At 34.3% G+C, this 26,453-nt stretch overlaps 1 protein-coding gene across 2 annotated transcripts in view; it reads left to right on the top strand.

The window, feature by feature from the left end:
• The window catches only part of ZFP91 (ZFP91 zinc finger protein, atypical E3 ubiquitin ligase), a 39,091-nt gene that overhangs the window by 6,901 nt on the left and 5,737 nt on the right, over positions 1-26,453 (top strand). The window contains exons 3-9 of one of the 2 annotated variants that reach the window (XM_079102297.1): positions 20,579-20,791; positions 21,010-21,046; positions 21,597-21,698; positions 22,320-22,454; positions 23,194-23,244; positions 23,492-23,570; positions 25,118-25,232. In XM_079102297.1, the coding sequence (XP_078958423.1) occupies positions 20,579-20,791; positions 21,010-21,046; positions 21,597-21,698; positions 22,320-22,454; positions 23,194-23,244; positions 23,492-23,570; positions 25,118-25,232 (732 nt within the window). Of the gene's footprint in view, positions 1-20,578; positions 20,792-21,009; positions 21,047-21,593; positions 21,699-22,319; positions 22,455-23,193; positions 23,245-23,491; positions 23,571-25,117; positions 25,233-26,453 lie in introns of both variants that reach the window. The other variant, XM_079102296.1, reaches the window with a different exon arrangement.

Below are 26,453 nucleotides of genomic sequence, written 5' to 3'. Positions count from 1 at the left end.
TGATTTATGAAGGGAAGCTGATGTTTATTTTTATTTGCTTCCTTGCACACACATACATAGGCATATGTATTCAGGCAGAAATATTACATACTAGACAAAGTTTTATGTAGAAAGCTTTGCATGATTGTTTTGTCTACCAAGTTTTTGTTGTTGTTGTTACTATTGCTATTTCTTGGAACATAGCTGTTATGTCTGCCTAGAAGGTCTTATGTTCAGAGTTCATTTTATAGATTTTTATGATATGAATAAAATGAAGGGGCAGTTCATAGTCAAGTACCAGAGCAGTTTTTTTTAAAAAACAACCTGCCTTTATCAGAGCTAAAATTAGTTTTTGTCTAAAGAGCATGTCTAAAGAAATTACTCTAGGTTGACCTGAGGAAAACTTGGAGCATGTGGTAGAAATTTTGAACCCCTTTTTGGAGATAAATGATCTTTGTGTATATAATATTAAACCAGAAATTGGCATGCGTTTGGTTGTGCCTCTGTGGAAAGATTAAAACTTTATTCTGGGTAATTGAGTCTCAGAATCTTATCTCACTTTGATCTGCTAGCTAAGTGCTCTGGTTCTGTGTACTGTTCAGCTCCCATCTCCATATCTTCATTGGTTCACTTGTGAAGAGCAGCTGCTCGACCCTGCAGACAATAGATAGGTGCCTGAGACTTGTATCTTAACAGCACAGTAGAGATGAGTGGAAAGTCAGTAAGGCTCTAGCACTCACTCTTGCCTGTACTATTTGATACTTACAGTTCACCTCAAGTCCTGTATGTCATTTAGATTCTCAAAGTGTTACCTGTTGACCCTGGCAGAGTCTTCCTATTCAGTCCGCTCAATTTTTTATTCATTTACATTTCAAAGACTGAAATTTTGAAAACCTTGAACAGGTTTTGTTATTTCCTAGAGGTTATGACTCTTATTAATTTTGAAAAGATATTTTAAGGATTGTTTTTACTCTTATTTGCTCCACACAACCAGAAAGAGATGCTTTCCTTGAGTTGAAGAGAAGAACCTTTGACGTGTTTCAACAAGTAAACAATATTGCATATACAAAGAAAGCGACTTTCCATGTTGCAAAGTGCTACATTCAGTTTTAAAACTGAAGAAATAATAAAGAACCATTATCATTAGTTTCTGTTCCTAAAACAGGTATTTAACTTTGTTAGGTGTGTATAAAACAAATATATAGGTATTTTGCTAAGTAGTGGTTATTAAATTTATTTTTAAAAGTATAAGGGAAGGGCTGGGGAGATAGCTCAGTTGGTAGAGTACTTGCCTTAGAAGCACAAGGCCCTGGGTTCGATCCCCAGCACCGCAAAAAAAAAAAAAACAACAAAAAAAAAAACAGTATAATAAAACATTATAATAAAACAGTACAATAAAATATTATACTGTTTATTATACTGCAAAACAGTATAATAAAATATTCAGAATTGGAGTTAAGAGGCTTAGTTTAGATAAGATGGTAAAGGAAGACTTCTTTGAGGAGATGTCATTTGAGTTCACACCTAAGTATATATAGATAGATAAGTGGATGAGAATATTCCACACAGAGGAAATACAAAAGGAAAAGGATTAAAACTTGAAAGCTTAGTTAACTTTGTCAGGATTATCTGTGTTGGTGGAACTTCCAAGAATATTAGCAGAAATCTCAGGAGGTAGAGGCCTAGTTTGTTTGTAATTTGGTTTTATGTTTTCATTTCTTTTCTCTGTTTTGAACCAATACTGTACTTACAATAATAAAGTAAAAGGATGGTTTATCTAAATGTCGCTTATTAGCATCCCTGCATTACTCATAATTTTAATTCCTTTTACTAGACATAAAGCCTGATTGTTTTTCTCTCCTGTTGGATTCTTAGTGAATAATAGTTAAAATTGCTTTAGAGCCAACGTAAAAATTGTAGGCTATAATACTTTAATGTTTACTAATTGATGTTTTAGTTGTTTCATGGAATAATTGTCAATACTGCAGAGTTAAGTAAATGTGGGCAGTGTTTGAGTCATTAATGTTAGATAGAATATACTGTAGGTTTTCTCAGGAATTTTTTTTTTTTAAGTACTCTGCAGTGTAAATACCAAAATATACAGCAATTACCCAATTTATTATGAACCCTGTCTAAAGAATATCTCATAAAACCAGTTTATGGAAAGCATACTTTGGAGTACTTGTTGCTTGAAAATTGTACTGTTTTAAACTTCAGGACTCACCTTTTATTCAGAATACTTCTTCTGTTTTCAGTTACTCTTGTTACAGAGAGGTGACCCTTGACAAAAAATTATTTAGTCATCGGATGAATCCATAACATCTGGATACGAGATTTATTAGAACAATTTAACTCTTAACTATGTTACCTCATTTATTATAATTGGCAAAATATATGTAATTATTGCCAAAATATTAGCTTGTTTTGATTCTTGTCCTTCTGCCCCAGATCACATTCTCATATATTTGTTTTACATTAATTTAGTTTAATTTATAGATTATCATCTCTTCATTCCCTGCCATTATGACCATCACCACCCTTCCTCGTTCTGGGGTTTGAAGTACAGAGGTGCTTTACCACTGAGCTACATCCCCATCCCTTTTCATTTTTTATTTTGATCAGTCTCCATAAGTTGACAAAGCCAAGCCTCGAACTTGGGATCCTCCCGCCTTAGCTTCCTGAATAGCTAGGATCTTAGGGATTCACCGGTATGCCTGGCTACTCGGTTTTTTAAAATTAGCATCAGTTGTTATTCAGCCTTTTTGTAATTGTAATTTCAGTAGAGTACTTCATTTTTACTCTTTGAATGCATTTTACTGTTTCTTGTCCTTTAAGATCAGTCTCCTGTATCACATGGTTCTCTGGTTGACTTGAAACTTCACAACATAGCATTGTTTCTTCTATCCTATAAAGGTATATCTCATTTCCAGTATTGTTAAACAATATTGTATTATTCCTAAATTCATAGAACAGCCACTCCAGTATTTTTTTATCTCATTCCAGTGAGAAAATCTCACTTTTGCACTTTTACCTCTTGGTTTTTTGTACAAAATAAGATGTGCAGATATACTCAGGACATGGTCTTCACAATTCTTGAGTAATTTTGAATCTCCTTAATGACCTTGTTTTTCTAGTTAAAATAAAATGCTGTCAATTTTGAATATAAAGGAACTGTGAAAGGAGCCTTTTTGTGAGAAAGGGTATATATAAATCCAGTCCCAACCCTTAAATGTGCTGTTTGTTTTAATTGTCACATCTCTTTTACATATTAAATTACACTCTTCTAAAGTGAGCTTAAAAGGAAAAAAAAAAAAAAAAAAAAAACTCTCCTCCTGGTTTCTTTTAATACTGCTTAATGCATCAGTATTAATAATTAAAAATGGAGTTTCTTATTATAGAAAACAAAAGCAAAGTGGGCGTAATGTTAGACATATACAGAGTAGTTTAACCAGATTTTATAAACTCAGAGCTCTGACAGTACACGAGATAGGTGTTGGGTTCGTCCTTCCTTATGAGCCCTTTATCTTAAGCAGGAATCATGTTATTTCTCAGGATGAGAATGAGCTTAGACAGCTTACTCTTTGCCTAGGGAATGGCACAGTCATTTAGTCTGCTTTCTAGTTCAAACTTCCAAATCTCCTGTATTTCTTACTCTTGTAAATCCTTAGATATAAAGACACATATTCATGTGGATTATGGTAGAAAGCTTTTTTAGCTTATTTCAATTATGGAACATTTTGTCAGTCAGATAAATGGGTCTTTCACAAAAGTATAACAAGTTGCCCATTACAGTTCAACTTTTATAGGAGTCATCTCTGACACAGTTATCTTTATTCTGCTACACATGGTAATTATATTAAGATGCCTTTTCTAGTAAACACCCCTTGAGAGTTACAGCAGCATGCCTTGAAGGAAGAAAACAGAAGCAAGGGAAACCTAACGTCCTAGGTGGAGAAATTCATATTCAACCCATAAGAATGCAAAACCCCTAAGAAAGACTTATCTGCACATGAAGACAAAACATTATCCTCATACTAAGATGATCTGAATGGACAAGACCTTCTCACAAAAAGGAATCAACTGATTTAATACCCCCTGATCTTTTATATCCAAGAGTCATCAAACTCCTCTGAATTAAAACTAGCCAGGTTAGTCTAACTACATTCAGGCAAAGGCCCCTTCAGCATCAGTGCAGTTAATTCTCTTAGAGCAAAACTGTCTATCTTCTGCCTCCCTGTTTCATTAAACCTGACTAGCTTCTTTGATTCTGAACTCCCAGCTCGTAACCTGTTTGTTGATTTGTTTGTTAACTTTGCTTCTTTGGCAATTTATAAGTCCTACTGTTTTCTTTACTATAATCTTTGCTAAATTTCAGTATTATCTATTGCTGTATTTTTAAAAAAAATCTAAAAATTTAGTGACTTAAATTAGAAAGTTTACTATCTTAATTGCACTGTTTCTTCTCCTCATTGATCTTTCAGACTAGACTTTTTCATGTTATGGAGGTCTTGGGACAGTATTCCAAAATGCAGCAGGCAATTGCTACAAGGCTTTTGCCACCCCACAGGATGTAAGATAAACATGTTTTTTTTTAATCAATTTTTTTTATTTGCAACAAAAATTAGAAAATTGGGGTTACAGAATTAAAAAAAAAATAATACAGTTTACAGTGGTATTTACAATAGCATAACCAATATGAAATGCTGTTAAGAATACACCTTGGAGAAAGGACAATATCTTCAGTAGATTATGCTGGGAAAATTATGCATCCACATGCAGAAGAAACAAACTAGACCACTTTCTCATCAGTTATAAAAATTAACTCAAATGTGGATTAGAGACACTTAAATAAGACCTGAAACTATTAAAAGGAAATGAAGGGGCAGCATTTCAGAACATTTGAATGGCCCAGGATTTTGTGGACAAGACCCGCCCCCCCCCAAAGGACAGAAAACAGAAGCAAAAATAGAAAAATGGAATTTTATCAAACTGAAATTTTTCTATACAACAAAGAAAATTAAAAAAACAGAATGAAGAGATAACCTACAGAATTGGAAAATTCTTTTGATAAAGGGTTGTCCTGAGTTAAAAAATTTTAATAAAAACCACACAAGTAATCCAATTAAAAATAGGTAAATAATCTGAATAAATCAAAAGAAAAATGCAAATGGCAAAGAAATACGTAAAACGAATACTATCATTGCCATGAGGGAAATGCAAATCAAACTACAGTTCCCTGGCAGTTATCAAAGAAATGACAAAGGATGGCAAGGATGTGGAGAACAGAGAACCAATGCCTACTGTTGGTGAGAATGTAAATATATAGCTATTATGGAAAAATAGTATGATGATTTCTCAAAAAACTAAAAATAATAATAATATCATGTAGTGGCCAGAAAGTAAATATGTGGCTCAAGCAAGTAAGCCACTAAGCCGCAACAATGAGGATGTATCAGCTAACCCAGGAGCCAACTGAAAGAGCTCTCAAATGCTAATGCCCAGAACACTGTAGGTAATAATAATAATTATAATTAATAATAATAATGGACTACGATACAAAGATTAAATATCTCATTCTATATTGATAGAAATTGAACAAATACACAAGTGTGGTAAGAAAAGAAAAATCTCCCAGGAAGAAGAAATTTAGATAATTGGTGTAGATTTTTTGCCTTCAAGGAGGTGAAACATAAGTCCCTCCATACTTGACTCCTTCCAGAGTTCAGTATGGAAAGAAGCAAACTAAGAAAAACTGTGTAGTGGACAGTTGCTCATGAGTGTCACCTTGTCCATTGAGCATAAACAGTGTGTTATAGCATATACCTTTGATGATATGAGAATTCTACTTTCCCTCTAGGTTCTTCCTCATAAAAATTGATAACCACAATCCAGTCATAAGAAAAACAGACAAATTTCAGTTACGGGATCCTGTATAAATTATTTGACCAGTATTCTACAAAATAGTCAAGGTCTTTGAAAACCAGGGAAGTGTAAACAATACTACCAAAAGTCCTGTGAGGAACTATGAAGACAAAATTAATGTGCTCTTTTGGGTGAGATTCTGGAACAGGAAAAGGACAAGTAAGAAAACTAACAGTACTATTAAAATAGCCAAGAAAAGGAACCTGAGTGTCTTCTCAGCTGATGAGTGGGTAGACAAAATGTACATAGATACGATGGAATACTGTTCAGCTATAAAGTATGAAATCCTGTTGTTGTGACAACATGAATGGAACTGCATGTTGCAGCATGGAAGGACGAGTACCACATGATCTTGCACATGTGGATTCTGAAGTTGATACCATGAAAGATGAGAACGGGATGGTCGAACAGAGGCTAGGGAGTATGAAGGATGGGAAAAAGTTAATCAGTGGCTTCTAAGTTAGTTAGATGTAAGAAGTTCTGGCATGCTGTTGCACAGTAAAGGAACAAAAGATAACAGTTACATAACTGTGTATTCAAAAAAAGGTGGAAGGAAGAATTTGGGTTATTTTTGTCATACAGAAATATGTCCGAGTAGATATGTTTAACCTAATTCAACATTATACAGTATATGTGTATATTGAAACATCACATGGTATCCCATTAAAATATATAATTTCAGTATTTTATGTGCAAGTTAAATTTTGGAAAGTAAGGAATTCTGAATGAATGAAATGTGAACTCTTTTTTTTTTGAAATGTGAACTCTTGTCAATGAAAAAAGGTTTATGAAATACTTAGGGATTAAAAAATTGGAAGACATGTTCACAAAGAATACATAATATTGCTGAGTGAAATTAAAGACCTAAGTAAATGGAGCATAGTGTCTCATTGATTAGTTTGAAAACAATTGTTTAGATGTCATTTCTCCTTAGATTGGTTTATAAGTATAATAATAATTCTAAGCAGAATTCCAGTAGACCTTTTTTGTGCAGTTTTGACTTGAAAAACTCGAAAGGATTTTGGAGACTTTCATGAGTTTAATGAACTAAGTTTTGAAAACCATGAGCTTAAACTAAATAACTATTCCCACTATGTTTTTTAATAGTGGGATTGATAAAGAGGAAGAGGTGAATAGATATTTGGTGAGTATCCAGGCATAGCTATTATGCATATATTTTATCTATAATTTGTTTAACCATTACTGAATTGACATTTTTATTTCCTGAGGGTATCAGATTAAAGAAACTGTTAAAATATAACCTACATATTCAAAAATGTACAAAAGTTGTTAGCCTTGTGGGTATTCACAGAGTGAGCGCAGTCATGTAACCATCACCCAGCTTAGGACATAGAATGTGATCAGCATCCTAGAATTTCCATTGTGCCCCTTTCAAGTTAACCACCACCAAGTATAACCACCATTCCAACTTTGAACAGCACAAATTAGTTTTCCCAGTTTTCGAATTTTATGTAAATAAAGTACTATGTACTTTTTTGTCTTGTACTGTGTTATAGATGTTTTTGTTGTTGCTATATGGCTTTTCATTATGGGACTGTATCAGTTTATTAATCCATTTTATCATAAATGGGCATTTGGATAGTTTTCATTTAGTCTTTATAATTAGACCATTTTAATGCAACTTCTGAGATAAAGAACATATAAACCACTCATTTCAAATATACAATTTAATGATTCTTTTAAATTTTCTGAGTTGAGTATAATCACAATCACATTTTAGAACGTTTCTTCACCTGATTAGTGTCCTCTTGCCTATTTTCAACATTGTTCCCAGACAACCATTAGTCTACTTTCTATATTGATTTGTTTTTCTGGGCACTGTACTTGTGCTTAACAATGTTTTATATTGCTTATGTAAAGCATTAAGTGCAGGACTCATTTATACCATGGTCTGTTGGAGTAAGGACAAATCAGATAGCCTCTATGGTGTATGTGGTCCGTATGTAGTGAACCTGCCAAGAGTTGGCTGACTTGATTAACCAGGTGATGGTGCCTTACTAAGGACTCAGTATTGGTTTCTTTTGCTGTCAGTTGGCTTGACAGTGACTGTAGCCAGGTCAGCTGTGGTGTGATTCACTATGGATTTGGTTTTCAGCAGTCTCAGCTCTGTAGCTATAAGAACTAAGTATTTCTTTCAGAGCAGATAGAGCAACTTTCCGGTTATTCAGGTGGTGCTGGACTGGGAATTTTAGTCCCTGAGCACATTATTTTCTTTCCCTACTTTGTGTTTCTTAGTTAAGAGTAAACAACCAGTCTCATTATAATCATTAGTTTGACCACAGTGTTCTAAGGTATCAAAAATCATGATTACCAAAACCTTACCTGTTAGAAGTATTTGATAAGGAGGCTCCTTTGGTGATAACTTTGTCTGTCTTTTTGTCACATCATTCTGTGAACTATCCGTGTTCCCTTTATTCTTGGAAATGGAATTATTAGTGTCTTTAAATCTAAATCAGATTAGAGAACTAATTCTAAAAACCCCATGATCCCTTCAGGAAAACTCATCCTTAAATTCTCTTCATCTAGAACCACTCTCAGTATTTCTCAGGTTCTCCTGAGAAGCAACCAATAATAGGATATAGAAGATGCCTTTTAAGGAGTTGGCTCAGACATTTATAGGGACCGTCAAGTTAAAAATTTATAGGGAATGTTTCTTCTGTGTTTTAGTTTTGAGTAATACTGAAATGAACATGGGAGTGAAAAAATATTACTTATGCCTACCTATTTTAATTCCTTTGGACATATACCCAGAAGTGAGATTGTTAGATCATATTGTAATTTTGGTTTTTTTTTTGAAGAATCTCCATACTGTTTTTTCAAAATAGCTGTACGAATTTACATTTCCACATTAGTGTACAGGTTCCCTTTTCTCCATATCCTCACTAATACTCTTGTTTGACAGTAATTATCCTAATAGTGTGAAGCGATACCTCCTGAGTTTGATTTATATTTCCTTGATGTTTAGGGTCACTTAACCGTTGTTTCTTAAAGTGTGTGTGTACATGTGTGTATTCAGTGGAATACTATACAGCCTTTAAAAGAAGAAATGCTCATTTGACAATGTGAATAGAACTGAAAGTTATGTTAAGTGAAATAAGCCAGATGCAGAAAGGTGTACCATATGAACTCACTTTAAATGTGGATTCTAAGTTCATTTCATAGAAACAGGCTAGGGAAGTTACTGGAGGCTAGGAAGGAGAAGAATGAAGAAAGTGAGATGTTAGTCAAAGGGTTCATAGTTTCAGACTAGAAAGAAGACATTTTAATGATAAATTCTGTACACAGTGACCACAGTAAATAATAAAGACTTTAATATTTGAGAATTTCTGAAATTGATTTTAATAGTCTTAAAACACACAAAGAAATGACAAGTTGATGAGGTGACAGATGTGTTAGTTTGGGTGAATCTTTTTAGTATATACACAATCCAGACATCATATTGTACCTGTTTTGAATGAAACTCTTCTAGTTTCTCCATCACTTTATCAGCTAGCCACTGAAGGCCAGGACAAAACAGCACCAGCATAGGATCTATTGACATCAGAGACCTCGGTGGCTTTGCCTTTTCACAGATCTGATGGCAGGCATGACTTCAGTGACACAACTGCAAAGCGAAAAAGTTTGAGACCACGTCCGGAGAGGCGGCATACCTGTCACACAGAGAAGGTAGCACAGTCAGGGAGAAAGAAAGAACGGACAGTCAGCAGTAGATATTAGGGAATGGAGTGTGAGTCACTTTAATTTCATGGGTGAATGCCTGAAAGTGCGGAGCCCAGACTGCTAGGCAGGAGAGATGCCTCTTTAAGTTCCTATCCCCGCCTGTTCACTCAGGCCATTTGGGTGTGGTTTAAAACTGGAACCTGTCAGGAGTGAAAACCCTGCCTCGGTACAAGGAAGCTGAATCTGCAGAGTGGATGCTGAGGCGACACAAGGTCATAGATAGTCACCTCGCCTGTAAGTAGACATGGATCGGGTAATAGTTGGCATTGCAGCTTTGAGTATAGAATCCAGAGGGTTGGAAATGGTTTCTGTTGCAGTCTTGAATTTCTTCATGAAATCTCAGTCTCTGTTTTTAAGGCCTTTGACTGATTGATATTAGTATTTGACCAAACAGCTGGGCACTGGAGCCTAGCCATATTAACATGCTTACTATTAAAATTCATATTCTTAAATTTTTGACAAATTTTATCTTTTTGATAAATTTGGTACTTTTGCTTTCCATATCCCTTAATTTTATGTTTGATATTTCTTATCCCTTTGTTTTGTCCTACTTTCTCAAGAGATTTTTTCAGCTTATTTTCACATCTTCCAAGTTTTAATTTTTGCTCTTATATATTTTTAGATGTCCAAAAGAGTTTTGTTTTGTTTTGTTTGATTTTGGCTTTTTAGTGTGCTTTGTTAAGTAGTATACTCTTCTGATATGGTTTGAATATCTCCTCCAAGACTCATGTTGAAATTTCATTACCAATAACCTTTATATTGGAAAGAGTCAGGTAGGAGGTGATTAGGTCATGAGGGCAGTGCCCTTCTGAATTTATCAGAGCCTTTACCACTCTGAGTGGCTTTGTTATAAAAGCAAGTTTGCCTTCCTCTGCTCTCTCTTATTCTCCTCTTGCTGTCACCATGTTATGTCCTTCAGTATGTTATGCAGGAAAAAGGATGCAAGGTCTGTCATCCTCGTATTGGACTTCCCAACCTCCAGAACTGTGAAAAATAAAAGTAATTTAATAATGACCCGTCTGTGGCATTTCATTACAACAATATGAAATAATCTTAAGACATTTTCTAATGATGTCTTAACCTCCCATCAAAGGATGCATTTATACATTTATTTGTTCCCTGACTTTCTTCTGAGTTTTTTTTTTTTTTTTTCTCCCATTTATTTACTCTTGTCTTGTATGTGTGTATGGTGCTGTGCTGGAAATTGAACCCAGGGCCTTGCATATGCTAGGCAAGGGCTCTACCACTGAGCTAGTCTTCAGTCCCTGTTTAGTCTTTCTTATTACAGATGTTCCTCAAGCTTCTGGTTCTGAGGTTAATAGAGATAACAAACTGTTTTTCTTCTGTACTCTACAGCACAGATCACTTAATTCAGTTCTGACATTCAGTTTAACTCTAATATTAACTGCCTGAAGATAGCATTAGATCCCACAGCTCCACAAAACTGCCCCTAACTTCTGATGCTATTATCAAACCTCAGGTTATTTTACCTGTGCTTCTGACCACTGTGAAATGGAGTTTCCACATCCCCTTCCTTGGGTTAAACTGAATTGCTAGAACACCTTGCAGAACTCAGGGAAGCACTTCAGTTCTAAAGCAAATGACAGGATGCAAATGAAGAGATGCATAGGACAAGGAATGTTGAAAGGAGTGGGGAGCTTCCATGCCCTTTGGGTGCAATACTCCAGGCCCTCCATGTATTCGGCTATCTGGAAGCCCCTTGAACTCAGTTCTTTCAGGTTTTTATGGAAGTTTTATTATGTAAGTTTGGCTGATTAAGCCATTGGCCTTTGATGATCAACTTTAACTTCAGCCCCTATTCCCTCCTGGGAGGTTGGTGGGATGAGGCTGAAAAGTCCCAAACTCATCATACCCTATTCTTTCCTGTGACCAACCTCATTCTGAAGCTACTTATGGGCTAAGTACCAGTCAGTTTATTAGTGTATATAGAGAGACCACTCCAGACATTCCAAGGATTTAGGAGTTGTATGCAAGGAAGCAAGGATGAAGACCAATGTGGCATGTATTTTACAGTGGCATGTGTTTTGCTGGTGTTCCCTGATGTTGTTTTGGTATTTGAAGTAGAGTGCTAAAATGCTAATTGGAAGGTGTTAGACTCCCCCCCCCCCCCCCCCCCCCCCCCACCAACCCCTTCAGGGATAATTTGGGAATAACTTCTCTGTGGAGTGGTCCATTTTCTTTAGAGTCATACATCTCTTGCTAGATAGGGTTGGTGGAATGAGTGCATTTGCTTCCATTTAACTCCCCTTTTTCTCTGATGCTACTTTGCTTCTGCCCTCAACTGGAACTGTTAATGCCAGAGCCCTCCTAAATGGTACAACTCCACCCAAAAGGCAGCATGGGATGAAGAGATTTGGATATTAAAACTACTTTAAAATTTTTTTCTAACTGTTCTGCTTCTTGATTCTTCCCCATATTTAAGATAGAGATATCTTGTGACTCAACAATTCCTGAACCTTTCTGGGATTGTTTAAAATGTATATGCTTGTTTCTTACGTTTGTTTTTTTTTTTTAAATCACTTAAATTTGATCTTAAAAATCCTTACCCACTATCTTCTAAAATTTTGCTGAAATCATACCACTGATATTGTCTCCTTTTGTGTTCCTTTGTGAGTTTTAGTCATGATTCCTTTTCTGTCATTTTAGTGTTGTTTTAGTAGAAAGCAGAAACAAGAAAAACTGTGTAATCAGTTTGTTCTGTTTAAGTGAAAGTCCCCTAAATGCCCTTTAAAACCTTAATTCTGATATTCATTTTATTCATCATCAAACCTATATGAATAGTATTCATTCTCATTAAATCTATTTTTGTTCTTTGGTTTTTTTATATCTTGAAATTTGGAGAGTGAAGTAGTGTATGAATTGGATATGATTTTAGAGATCATTTCCTATAAACTTTCATTTTATACATGAAGGCATTGAGGAAAAAAAAGATTTGGTGTGTCAGTTAAATTTTGCTACAAAACAAACATCCTAAATTTAATGTCATAAAACACTATTTCTTGTGACTTTTTGGGATGGCTGGATGGTTTTCTACTTTTATGGGCTAATAGGGCACTTGTATATTCAGCAGCTGAATAGGCTTGCTACATGTATAGCAGTTGTTGCTAGTTGTGAGTTCTCTGCCAGCATGGCCTCATCTTTTAGTAGGCTAGACTAGCTTCCTTGTAACATGCCGTTCTTGGGGTACCTTTATGAAAGGGCAAGCACCACTGTAAAAATGACTTCATCCTCTGCTTATGTCACCTTGAATTTTACATTTCATCACTAAAATTCTCTAACTTCACATGCAGTTCTGCATGAAATTTTATTATCACTAAAAGTCCCATGCTTTGCCATGAAATTGATTAGAAAGTTGATTAGTAAACATGGCATTAGAAAGGACATCAGTGATCTTGGGAAAATTTAACTTTGCAGTGTCTCATTTTGCTTTTCTATAATGAGAAAAGAAGTAATAAGTACCTCAAGAGGTGTTTTGAGAATTTAGTGTGTGGTAAGACTACTATTCTGATGATCACATGGTAATATTAAGGACTGTTTATGGTTAACTAACAACTAGTCCAAGTGCTAGATCCATTTTTAAGTGACTTTGCTTATGTACTGTATTTTCATTATGTATTGATTCACAGTTTTAATTATTAAAATGTAGTCCTTGTACAGTGCTTGAGGAGTACTGTTAGCCATCATTATCTTTATCCAGTGCTCCTCAACTTACTGGTCATTCCTAGACCTTTCTGGTATCACCTATTTCTCATGTCTCTAATTCTTACCGTCACCAATATTACTGAAGTTCCCAGAGCTTTTATTTGTGGCCTCTTCTACTGCAGTAGGCTTTTAACTATTGTTAGGGTATCTATTCTCTTCGTTGTCTAGTCTTCAGTCAGACTAAACATTAAAAATTCAAATCCGATCATGCCACCTCCTAACTCCCTTAAACTCTTTCCACTGCTATTAGCATAAAACGCAAAAACCTTCTTAATTAGACTTTTTCTGAACAACATTAAAACTAATGACAGTTTGTACCATGTTTTCCCTGCTCCAAACATTCAGGTCTTTCTTTGATTTCTCAATCAGTGTGTTGTATGCATTCTTTTTCCTTTGTGCTTCTATTATCCAGCTAAGTAATTCTTTATCCTTTATCTCTTAGAGTGTCCAGATGTGTTTTTAGACTTAAGTGTTGAGCTAATTGTTAGCTAAGGAGTCCTTTAAGTTAATAAACACTGGTTTTAAGAGCTGTGGGTTCAGAGAAAGCATCTGTTCACTTTCTCAGATGTAAGCAGTTTTTGAATGTTTTTAGGAGACAAAACTAAATTCACCTTAATGCCTGTACTTTGAAAGTCAGCATTACTTTGTGATTTTAGGGTGGGCTCTAAATTCTTAATATCACCTAGAAATTTTGTGAAAGTTCAATAATATGTTACCCATTACTTCCTTTTCTATCAGTGTTCCAGGGTCTGATGTCTGCCTCAAATAGTAAACAATGAGAGATGATTAGAATAAGAAAGAAAAATCTAATTTATGTATTAACATACATGCATATGTATAAACACTCTTGTTGATTTATAAATGAGTCAATTGGGTTGGGATGTAAAAATTATTTTCTGTAATTTAGATCTGCCAGCTTTTTTATTGTTAATCACATAAAAAATTTCTCCAATTCTCTGTTTTGAAACAACAAATTACTACTTGCAGTTTTTGATTTAAAATTTTAAATTTAAATTTAATTTTAAAATTATTCTGATGGAATAATTTTTATGGGTCTTTTAAGTCAGTATATTTTATAAATGGGTTCCTCTCTTGGCACTCGTACCCAAGACTGGATGGAAATGAGCCAGATCTAACTTGAGCCCTTGCACTGATGTTCTCCCATTCTTTTATGTGCTAAGGTGTGGCATAGTAGAAAGAGAATAGACTTTGAACTGAGATTATACCTGGGTTCAAGTCCAAGTTTGACAATTTACTATGTGAGCTCAAGGAAGTCAGTTACTTGCTTTCCTCATCTGTAAAGATTAAGATTTTTAATAATTAGTTGACAGCTTATGGTAACTAAATTTAGAGAAATTGAAAAAAATACTTCTGGCTTTACCAAGTACCTATGGTTTGCTAGTTTCCCAAAAGACTCTTAAATATTTAAATAGAGATGAGAAGAACTTTAGTTTATTACCCAGTCTGTCAACCAACCACACCCTGTTCCACCCAACAATTAAATATTAGCTTTATTTAACTTTTGTAAACTGCAGTTAAAAAAAGATGGCAACCTGCAACTCAAAGGACCAGATCATATTAAGATGGTCCTTCTAATTTGAGGTATTTTGTCATAACCAGATAGCTAGCAACACTTAAAATTTGATGCATTAGCTTGTTTAGTGTAACCTTTGGCTTAAAAACAGAATCTCTTGTATTTCACTTTTTACTACCTTGAAGAATAAAAAAACGTTCCTTCCAGTAGTATCAATGTCTCATTGTCTCAGTTCATAGTATTACCTACTCTTACTTGGTCTTTTTTAAGAATGTAAATAGTATTCAGTGTTACTACATATTGCTTATGGATTGACTGGACTGATGTCTTTCTTCACCTCAACTACTATGACTTTTTTCTCTTCTTTCTTACTATTTATATATCATGGAACCTCCTCAAGGTTAACTGCTTATTTTGAGAAACTGCTAGAAATCATCTTTGAATAATAATAGATTTGTTCTTAGCTCTTTTCCTGTTTGGTCATGATTGTTTATGCTAATATATTGTCAAAGCTAACTCTTTGTATATGTATTGAGAAGGAAATCACTTAACAAAAACTTAAAAATTAATAATTTTAAAGCATGCAATTTAGTGACACTTAACACATTTATAGTGTACAACCATCTATCCTGTTCTAAGCATTTTTATTACCAACAAAGAAGACTGATAACCCTTTGAGAAGCAGTAGTTCCTCTTTTCTGTCTCTGTAGATTATATTTCATATAAATTATATCATAAAATATGTGACTTTTGGTTTTAAGATTCATCCATGTTGTAGCATGTATTAGTGAAAAAGTACATTGTAGCCAGGCATAGTGACACTTACCTGTAATCCTCGCTACTCTGAAGGCTGAGGCAAGAGGGTCCCAAGTTTGAGTCCAGGTCTGGGCAATCTATGAGACCCTGTCTCAAACTAAAATTAAAAATAGTGCTGGAGATGTAGTTCAATGGTGCTTACCTATCATGTGCTAGACCCTGGGTTCAAGCACCAGTGCATAGAAATAAGAAACGAGCAAAAAAATGTTTCATTATATAGACATATCTCATTGATCCATTTATTGATTGATGGTCATTTGGTTTGTTTCCACATTTTGGTTATTATGAATTGTGCTGCTACGTTCCATTTATATACATATATTTGTTTGAGTACCTCTTCAATTTCTGGCATGTGAGCCTAAGAATTGTTGAATCATATAATTCTGTTTTAAGTTTTTGAGGATTCTTTTCTTGCCTCATTTTACATACCCACTAGCATTGTTCAGGGGTTTCAGCTTTTCCACAAACACGGCCCAAAACTTGTCTTCCTTTTTCTTATTCTTTTTTTTAATACCCATCCTAGTTGGTGTGAAGCAGCAGTCCCATCCATCATTTAGCTTTGTCTTTCACTATTCACTGATGTCTATCTTTTTTTTTTTTTTTTTTGCAGTACCGGGAATTAAACCCAGGGCCCTGTGCTTGCCAGGCAAGCATTCTACCAATTGAGCTATCTCCCCAGCCCCTCGATCATCTTTTTGTGTGCTTTTTGGCGACTGTGTATTATTTAGAGAAATGTCTATTCAAGTCCTTTGTCCATGTTTTAATTGAATTGTGTTTTGTTGTTAAATTAAAAGATTTCTTTGCATGTTCAGTCTTTTATCAGACATACGATTTGCATGTATTTTCTCCCATTCTGTAGGTTGTCTTCAGTTTTTTTGCATTAGCTCTTACATTTAGGTATTTGGTTTTCAGTTAATTTTTATATATGGTATAAAATCAGAGTCCAACTTCATTCTTCGTAACAGGATATCTAGTCCCCCTAACCCCCACCAGTTGTTGAGGAGACTAGTCTTTCCCCCATTGAATGATCTGGTAATCTTATTGCAGAGCTGTTAACAATACATCTGTGAATTTATTTCTGGACTCTCAGTTCAGTTTATTGGTCTTATTATGTTTATCTAAATTTTGCCAATACCAAACTGTATTGTTTCAGTAGCTTTGTGTAGTAGGTTTTGACATTGGGAAGAACAGAGTCCTCTTTTTTTCCCATGATACTTTGACTAGTTTTCGTGTGAGTTTTAGGATCAGATTGTTTTTACAAAAAATGAAGCTAGATTTTGTTAGGAATTACATTTAGTGTTTAGATCTGTTTGGGAGTACTGGCCTCCTAGCAATATTTCAGTTTTTTATTCTTTCTGATTCTATTTTAAAAGGTATAATTTTCTTATATTGAAGACAGTATTGTATGTGTTGATCTTTTATTTTGCCACTTTGAATTTGTGTACTACCTTTAATTTTTGTGTTAGTGCAGATTCTTTAGAATTATCTGTATGTACAGTCATTTCCATCTGCAAATTGATACACAGTTTGACCTCCTCCCTTCCAGTTAGTGTCTCTTTTACCCCCATGCCTAATGTTCTAGCTAGAACACAGTACAGCATAAAATAGCTGTGAAGAACAGGTAATCCTTGTCTTGTTTTTAATTTGGGGCACTTGAATCTCTTCACTAGGTATGATGTAAGCTCTGGAATTTTCATAAATGCCCTTTATTAGGTTGCAGAAGTTACACTTTATTCCTAGTTTATAGTATGTTCATATTATGAACATTGGATTTTATTAAATGCTTTTTCAGTTGAGGTGATGGGGGATCTTCATTCTGTTAATGCATTATATTGTTTTTGTTGTTGTTTGAACCGTACTCAATCCTGGAATATGTGCCACTTGATCAGACTATTTGATCTTAATGTACTGCTACCTTTGGTAGGCAAGGGATATTGGTTTATAGATTTCAATGTGATTTCTTTGGCTATGTATGGTCTGAGAGTAAGGCTGGCATAGGATGGATTGGGAAGTGTTCTATTTAACATTTCTGCAAAAAGTTGGGGAAAGACTGGACTTAATGCTTTAAGCATTTAGTTAGAATTCAGTGAAATTATATGGGCTTTTACACTGGAAGTTTTTTGTTTACTGATTATCTTTCTAAAAGTGTGTTCGGAATTTCTGTTTTTGAATTAGTTTTGATAGTTTTATACATGTCTAGGAAATTTGTTATTTTATCCTAGTTTTCTAATATGTTTGCATACAGGTAGCTGTTCATTGTGTTTTCTTATAATTTACTTTACTTGGCTCTTTTTTGCCCTAGTTCCCTAAGGCGTAATGTTAGCTTATTGATTAAGCATGTGCTTTTTTTGTTTTAATGTACATCTGTAAATTTACCCCTTAGCACTGCTTTCTCTGCAACCCTTAATTTTGATGTGTTTTGTGTTCATTCTCATTCATTGGTATTTTGCAATTTTCCTTGTGATTTTATTTCATTGATCCATTGATCGTTTAAGCTTGTGTTTAATTTCTTCTTATTTATTTATTTTAATATATGATGTTGCCTAAGTCCTGTAATTCATTATAGTACTCTGGTTTGTTGTTGCTGTTGTTTAGTCTACTTACTTAAAATGGAGTATTGAGGTCTTCACCTACTTCATACTTCAGTACATAAACACCTGGACTTGGAATTGGCTTCCACCTCAGGAAACCCATTGCAAGTTGAAAATAGTGTAATTTAAAAATGTGTTTAATACTGTCCAACATACCAAACATCATAGGTAGCAACCTAGAAAACTCTATAGAATAGTGGTTATTTGCCCTCCCAAAGCTTACTGCTGCTTGGGCTTACCGTTGCTTCCCATCATTGAAAGAAAATACTGTACTGTTAGCCCAGGAAAGATCAAAATTTAAAACTGAATGTCTTATCACTTTTGTACCATAATAAGTAAAAAAAATTGGAAATTGTAGCATCTTAATTTGAGAACTCTCAGTATCATGTTTTTCCCTTTGTTCTTATCTTCTTGGATGATTAAACCTCTTATCAATACATAGTATCTTTGTTTCGTATAGCAGTTTTTAAATTAAAGTTTATTTTGTCTAATAGTAGTAGAACACATTTATGGATTAAATTACCTCCCCCTAAAGTCCTAATTCAGGTAATTGTCAATGTCAGGTTATTTGGAAATGGGATCTTTGTGGTAACTTGTTAAGGCAACAGTAGGGATATTAACATACTGCAAATATGGTGTAACAAAATACCCAAAAATATAATGTAGCATAGAAATTAGGTAATGTATAGCAACTGGTAGTGTTCTGAGGTGTTTGATTGCCTTGAAGAGGTAGTTGACAAAAATAGGAGCATTGCAGGCAATCTAGCCTTAGAAGGAAATGATGAACATCTTGGGCAGTGGAGAAGAGGTGATCTTTGTTATAAAGTTGCAGAGAACTTGGCTGAATTGTGTTCTTTCATTGATGCAAGTAGAACTTGTAAGGAATGAGCTTGGGTGTTTACCTTGAGTTTTCCAAGCAAAGTGTACGTGCAACCTGATTTCTTGCTGCTTATACCAAAATATGAAAAGGGAAGTAGAAGAATGAATTGTTTAGGAAAAAGGGAACCAGCACCAAAAAAAAAAAACAAAACAAAAAAACCAAAAAACCAGCCACTCGATACTTTGGGTTTTAGTCTATCCATGTAGATTACTTATGAATCCAACCTGCCATCTCAGCAGTTCCCAGAATAAGAGATGTAATCAAGAACAGATCTGTGGAGAACCCTCTGGTTTGATGTCTGGAACCCCATGAATTACGCATGATAGACTGAAAAGAATTTTGAGAATTTTTTACTAGCAGAAACAGAATAGACTGAAAGGGACAAAAACAGGGTGAAATGAAGTTGCCTCCGTGGGCCAGGGTACAAAGTACTAATGTACAAAGGATGATTCTTAGACTTTAAAATCAAATGGAATTTGCCTTGCTAATACTCACACTAATATCTATGTATTAGAGTGTTTTCACAGCCTTACCAGGACATTGTGTTGTCAGACGTTTTGATCATAATGAACATGATGTTTGAAAAATGGGTATCACCTTATTGTCTTCATTTGTGTCTTCTTATTGAGAGTGGTTTGAGCTTTTTTGAGGTGTCATTTTTCTATTGGGCTATTAGATTTTGCTTCTAGTTGACATGTATCATCCTGTGACCTCAATATGTATGCCTTTATCTAAGTCTAGGCACTCCCAAATACGAAAATCAATTTCTAATGTTAACTTATTATTTGTTGTTCAGGAGAGTATCACTTCATTTACCCTTAAAATGTGATGAAATGTAGACAAACAATAACATTGTGTGTGCCTGTGTGCAGTATCTCACAAGACATCTGAAATAAAACGACACTGAAGCTGGACTTTGCTATGGTATTGCTCTATACGTCAATTCAGATTCATGGTGCAATTCTAAGTAAAACTCTTGATTATGAAATTCCTTACAACATTGTTTGGTTATTAAAACATCTAGAACTATGGTTCTTTCTTTTTGGTGTCTCTAGTTCTGTTTCTCTTTCTGGGACCACTATCTTAATTTCTCTTAACTTAGAACAAATGGTTAGAATTCCATGAATCAAATTACTTCAGAGTATTTTACTTACATCTTAACATATAAAATTGCTACTTTGCAACATGGTAATGGCTTTGAGGATAGGTATTATCTAGTGTCCTCATCTTGTTTCTGATATTTCAGTAATACCCTGGGTATTTTGGTTTTTTCCTTTAGAAAACATTTAATTTATCCTCATTTTAATTACTGTATTTACAATTAGTAGATACATTAGGGATGATTGTTGGTTAACCGTAAACTTAAAAAGAATGGCTCACCTTTGGTTCTAGATCCCAAGGAAGAGAAAGAGGAGGAAGACGAGTCTGCCCTTCCTCAGGAAGTTTCCATTGCTGCATCTAGACCTAGCCGGGGCTGGCGCAGTAGTAGCCGGACATCTATCTCTCGCCTTCGAGATACAGAAAACACACGAAGCTCTCGCTCCAAGACTGGGTCATTGCAGCTCATCTGCAAGTCAGAACCAATTACAGATCAGCTTGATTATGGTACAGTGCAAATAGTATAGATACTTAATACCCAAGTTTTTAAAATTTTAAATGTAATGTTGAACATTTATCTAAAAATCATAAAGTATAAGGAGGGTTTCTTCTAGATAATCAGCAGATAGTCTAATTACCTTTAACAGTAATTTGACTTGAATCTCTTGTCTGCATAGAGAAAATATTTTATTAATACACTAAGTTTTATTTTTTAATTTTTCTAGAAGTTGCAGAAGAACATCAGTCTCCTGGTGGAATTAGGTAAAAAAAAAATTATATTTCTTATTTAAACGTGTGGATACATAGAGCACAGTAAATGATGTGGAACTTTTTTCCTTGAAAGGATATTGAGCTGTAAGAAATTAACTTGTTTTGATATCATGTTTAGATTTCATGTTGATCTTAATTAGAGCTTAAACCTTGTAATTTTTAGTTGTGCAGTTCAGAACCAGTGTCTTACGTTCCTTCTTTGATTAGGCTTAATCCATGCTAGACCCTAATGTGAAATGTGGGTGTTTTGACCACTCTTGAAAATATACTAGTACATAGTCAGTTTTTAAAAAAATTCTTAGTGCCATTGAACAATTATCACCCTGTCTTTATTTAATAAAGTGATAGTATATCTAGGATTTGTATGGTTTGAGTTCTAATTATTTAGGATACAGTGCTAGATTACAGTCCAACTAAATTTTAAGGAACAAAATTTTAGATAACTTAGTGTGAATTTTTGTTTACCTCTAAAATAACCAAATACAGTCTAGTTAGCCATAATCATTATAACCAGAATTATTTGTTTGCTTATTTTTAGTAGTGATGAGGAAGAGGAGGAGGAAGAAGAGATGCTAATCAGTGAAGAGGAAATACCATTCAAAGATGACCCAAGAGATGAGACCTACAAACCTCACTTAGAAAGGCATGTCTCACATTTTATTCTAGATATGTCAGTGAAAAACAGGAGGGTCAGGAGGGGGATATAGTGCAGTGGTAGAGTTCTTGCCTTGTAAGTGTGAGGCCCTAGGTTCAATTGAATGAATGAGAAAATACTGTTACAATTTTTTATTTTGTCTTGTCGCCTAACTAAATAGGATAGACATAATTTTAACTGAGTAATTGGTTATGAACTTGTTTTGTAAGTCTCTCATGGTTTTTTTTTTTCATTCATACAGTTCTGACTTTCATTTACAGAATTTTAATTTGATCATATCCAAATTATTGTGTGTATGTATGTTTTATCTTACCAAGATATGATGGTTTGCATGGATACTTGGGTTCTTTTTTTTGTCTCTTGTTTTATCTGTCTATACAACTAAAAGGAGATTAGATTTTAGGCTTCTTTAGCCTGGGGATTTATCCCATGGGCTTCAAACATGTACATCATTACTGTGCATGTGAGGAACCATTGGATTTCATAGGAAATCACAGTTATTAGCTGAGGTCCTTAAATCAACAGTGATTCTAAACCTTAACCTATTGTGATAGTCTTTGAAAAGGTCTTTTGCAAAATACCAGTGTTGAAATGCATTTGTATTTTCAGGGAAACCCCAAAGCCACGGAGAAAATCAGGGAAGGTGAAAGAAGAGAAAGAAAAGAAGGAAATTAAAGTGGAAGTAGAAGTAGAGGTGAAAGAAGAGGAGAATGAAATTAGGGAAGATGAGGAACCTCCTAGGAAGTGAGTTGGTAATTTTTATTAAAAATGGAGATTTTTAAGCCACTGATAGAATAAAGCATGGGCACATGAGGGATGTTGACATGTATATACCTCAAAATATATATATTTTTTAATTTAAGAATATCTGGCCTCAGGTGATAGTTTTATTGGAGAGACCCCTCCCAAAAATTTGAAAAATCTTCACTTAAATTCAAAGCAATAATTTAAGTCTAAATATAAGAAACCGAGACACCGACTTTATTAATGCAGAGGGAGTAGAAACGGAAGAAAACAGGGAAAACGTGGGTCCTCAGAAGTAGAGCAAATAAGCCAAGTGTAATAAGCTTGATGGTATGAAAACTTCCTTTGTAACACCCACTTTTTTTTTTTTCTATTGCAAGGAGAATATAGTTTCCATTTTTAGGACTTTAACATAATAGACTTTGTAAATCTATTTTTAAATTTGATTAAGTGATAAAATTTTATTCTAACATAACATTGAGATTCATCCATATCTTCTATAGTAATGCATAGTTTATGGAAGATATATATCTGTGATGAAGATTGATTTGAAAATGAAATCACTTCAGAGTAAAATTTTGCTTGATTTATCAGATACATCTTTGATTTTAAGTATTCTGGCTTATCCTTTGTGTTGGCCACTTGTTCTTTGGCCTCAGGTCATAGACTGAGGCGTATGCCTTCAGCCTCGGAACTTCAATCTAGAATATGTAGTCAGTTACTCTTTCTTTAATTATAGGAGAGGAAGAAGGCGAAAAGACGACAAAAGTCCACGTTTACCCAAAAGAAGGTGAGGAATTTCTATACCTGTTCCTGTGCACCTTGTTTCTAGTGCTAGGCACTTTACTAATCACTTACTTAGCTCTCATAATAATCCTGCAGGGATGAGTTGCTTAAAATTTTCACTGAAGTAGTTTCATTAACATCCATGACGTAGATACCTAAAGAGATTGTGATCCTTCATTCTGTAAAATAGCTATTTCTTATAGTACATTATGACTTCTATGGTTGATCTTTCTCTTGTACTGTGATAATAGGAAAAAACCCCCAATCCAGTATGTCCGTTGTGAGATGGAAGGATGTGGAACCGTTCTTGCTCACCCTCGCTATTTGCAGGTCAGTGAAGTTGTTATAAAAGACAGCCTTTTGGGTAATGTTGTATTACTTGTCTTCATACCTCATAAAATTTTTTGGAATTGCAGACTTTATCATTGACATATAATGTGGAAAAATTTTTTCCATAAGTATAAAATTATTTAATTATTCTTAGTCCATTAGTACTTAGTGGAATACCCTGAGACTGGGTCATTTATAATGAACAAAAACTATTGGCTCACAGTTCTAGAGGCTGAGAAGTCTTAAGAGTATGGCCTTCTTTTCGCATCATTCCATAGCAAAAGGTAGAAAGGCAAACATTCCTTTTTTCACATTTACAACTTGAATCCATTTATGAAGGCAGGGCCCTTGAACACTTCCCATTGGGCCCTGCCTCCCAACGTTGATACATTGATACATTGATGATTATGTTCCTGACACATCAGTTGACCTTATGCAGTTGATAGTTTGATTGGAGAGATCCCTCTCAAAATCTTGAAAAGGGGACTGGGGTTGTAGCTCAGAGGTAGAATGCTTGCCTAGCACATGGGAGGCACTGGGTTGAATCCTCAACACCACATCAAAATAATAAATAGATAAAATAAAGTTTTTTTGGTTTTTTTGTTTTTTTTTTTTAATCTTGAAAAGTCTTCAATTCAGAGCACTAATTTAAATCCAAACAAGAAGCCAAGACAGTGGCAATAAAGGGAATAGATGCAGAGGACAAATATGGGTCCTCAGAATTAAACTACATAAGGCAAATGTAATAACCTTCAACCCATTGTGTGTGTGTGTGTGTGTGTGTGTTATTTTTAAAAAGGCAACATAGAACCTGAGCCCAAGTGAGGGATTTTCTTGAAATCTTCAAATATTACAAGATTTCCCAAAGTGTTATAAATAGTTGTGATAGAAAAGTTGATTGTAACAGCACACCGAGACACACAGTAACATATTTTATTTTAATGTGTTTCAGAAAAAAAGTGAATATTGCATGTCAAACCAGTGATTTCTTAGAGACTGTGGAGAATGAATATAAGATTTTAGTTTTTGTTTTTCTTCATTGAATAGTTGTTTTAAAATTGAGTTGTAGTATAGCTTATATTTAGGTCTAGAGAAAACATGAAAGTGAAAAACTGCTTAGGGAATACATATTTGATGTTTAGCAGCAAGTATAACATGAGACTAGTCCCTATTTTGTATTATTCTGTAATAATGATAGCTATTGTTTCTTCTACTATACATCATTTGCTACACTATATTGTGTAAAATATGTTATCATATTATCCTCAACAAAACTATAATTATCGTCTCCATTGTACAAATGAAAACTGGAATTTAAATATATAAGTATGTCTCCTAAGATTACACTGTTTGTGAATGACAGATCCAAATTGGAACCCAGTTCTGTATATTTCATAGCCTCTGTTTTTAACCATCTTACTGTACTATTTCCTCATCCATATATAAAATATTTGGTTTTCCTTTAGCACTTTATTTCTAACGGAAAAAAGAATATTTAAGAAATAATAATTTTTTTATTACCTTTTAACTTTTTTTTAATGTTTTAGCATCACATTAAATACCAGCATTTGCTGAAGAAGAAATATGTATGTCCCCATCCCTCCTGTGGACGACTCTTCAGGCTCCAGAAACAACTTCTACGACATGCCAAACATCATACTGGTAATTTTTAGAAAAAGATTTTTATCAAGTATTTAGGTGAATTGTACTTTAGGTGTACAGATGCATAGTGATAAAATTTCTCTAGCAAGTCTTAAAAAAGTCTGCAGCCCTTTGACTTCTTTTCAGAACTAGAATAATGATTTTTTTTGTATTCTATTTCAACTGTCGACTGAACACTTTACGTGTATTATTGCTAATATATGTAACACCACTAAATTTGAACTTTTAGAGCTAAGAAAACAGGTTTCACAGCATTAAGGAATTTGCCTATGACCACCTACCTTATTTTTAGCAGAACTAGGACTTTTAAATTTTTCAAAGATATTTGTAGTAACTGTTACAGGGGGTAAAAATGGAGAATATTGGAGTGAAGCCTAAACAGTAAGAGGATGGCTTGTAATTTATGATTAATCATAATTAGCTCCTGGGACTTGTGCTACTGAAATCATAAAAGCTAGATTGTTGGATTTGCATGCAAGTTCTTATTGGAACTGTCAACTCAAAAACAGAAGCTGACTGTAATATATATTATATATTATTATTGAGACAATAATATATTAATATATATTATTATTGAGACTGACAGTCTCAAAGAAGTGAAGCTTATAATGACAAATTGGGTCAGATATTAGTGGCCTATAATACTAATGAGGTATTCTCAGATACTTTATTATGGTTTTGGAGGGTAAGACTAGGAATTGTAGAAATAAGTCCCCTCCCCAAGATTATACCGATTTGCATATTTTTTTCTTCTGTTTTCTATAAAACATGACTTAGACATACTACTACTCCTTAATTTCTCTTAACTTTAAATTAAGATACCAGTATTACAGAATTATTGCAAGGATGACATGAGATCACATATAAAGTTGAGCTCAGTGCACAGACCTAGCATATGATAGACTTTTTCAAAACACTAAAATCGAATTTGGGTCTTACACTAAAATCTACAGTCTTCACTTTATACCTTGTTTCTTTTTTGGGAGGTAGCAGAGTTTACCTGGGATTGAACTCAGAGGCACTCAACCAATGAACCACATCCCCAGCCCTATTTTGTATTTTATTTCAAGATGTGTTTCAGTGAGTTGCTGGAATTACAGGCATGTGCCACCATGCACGACTTTATACCACATTTCTTGAGAGAAAATATCTTCACTCTGTATCTTAAATATGATTTTTCTGCTCCTGCTGTCCCTGGTAATATTGTTATATCCAATAGGA

This window comes from Sciurus vulgaris (genome assembly GCF_902686455.1).
Source record: "Sciurus vulgaris genome assembly, chromosome: 11".
Classification (NCBI taxonomy): Eukaryota; Metazoa; Chordata; class Mammalia; order Rodentia; family Sciuridae; genus Sciurus; species Sciurus vulgaris.
Note: the sequence above shows the minus strand (reverse complement) of the source record. Positions and strands in the feature narration are given on the sequence as shown.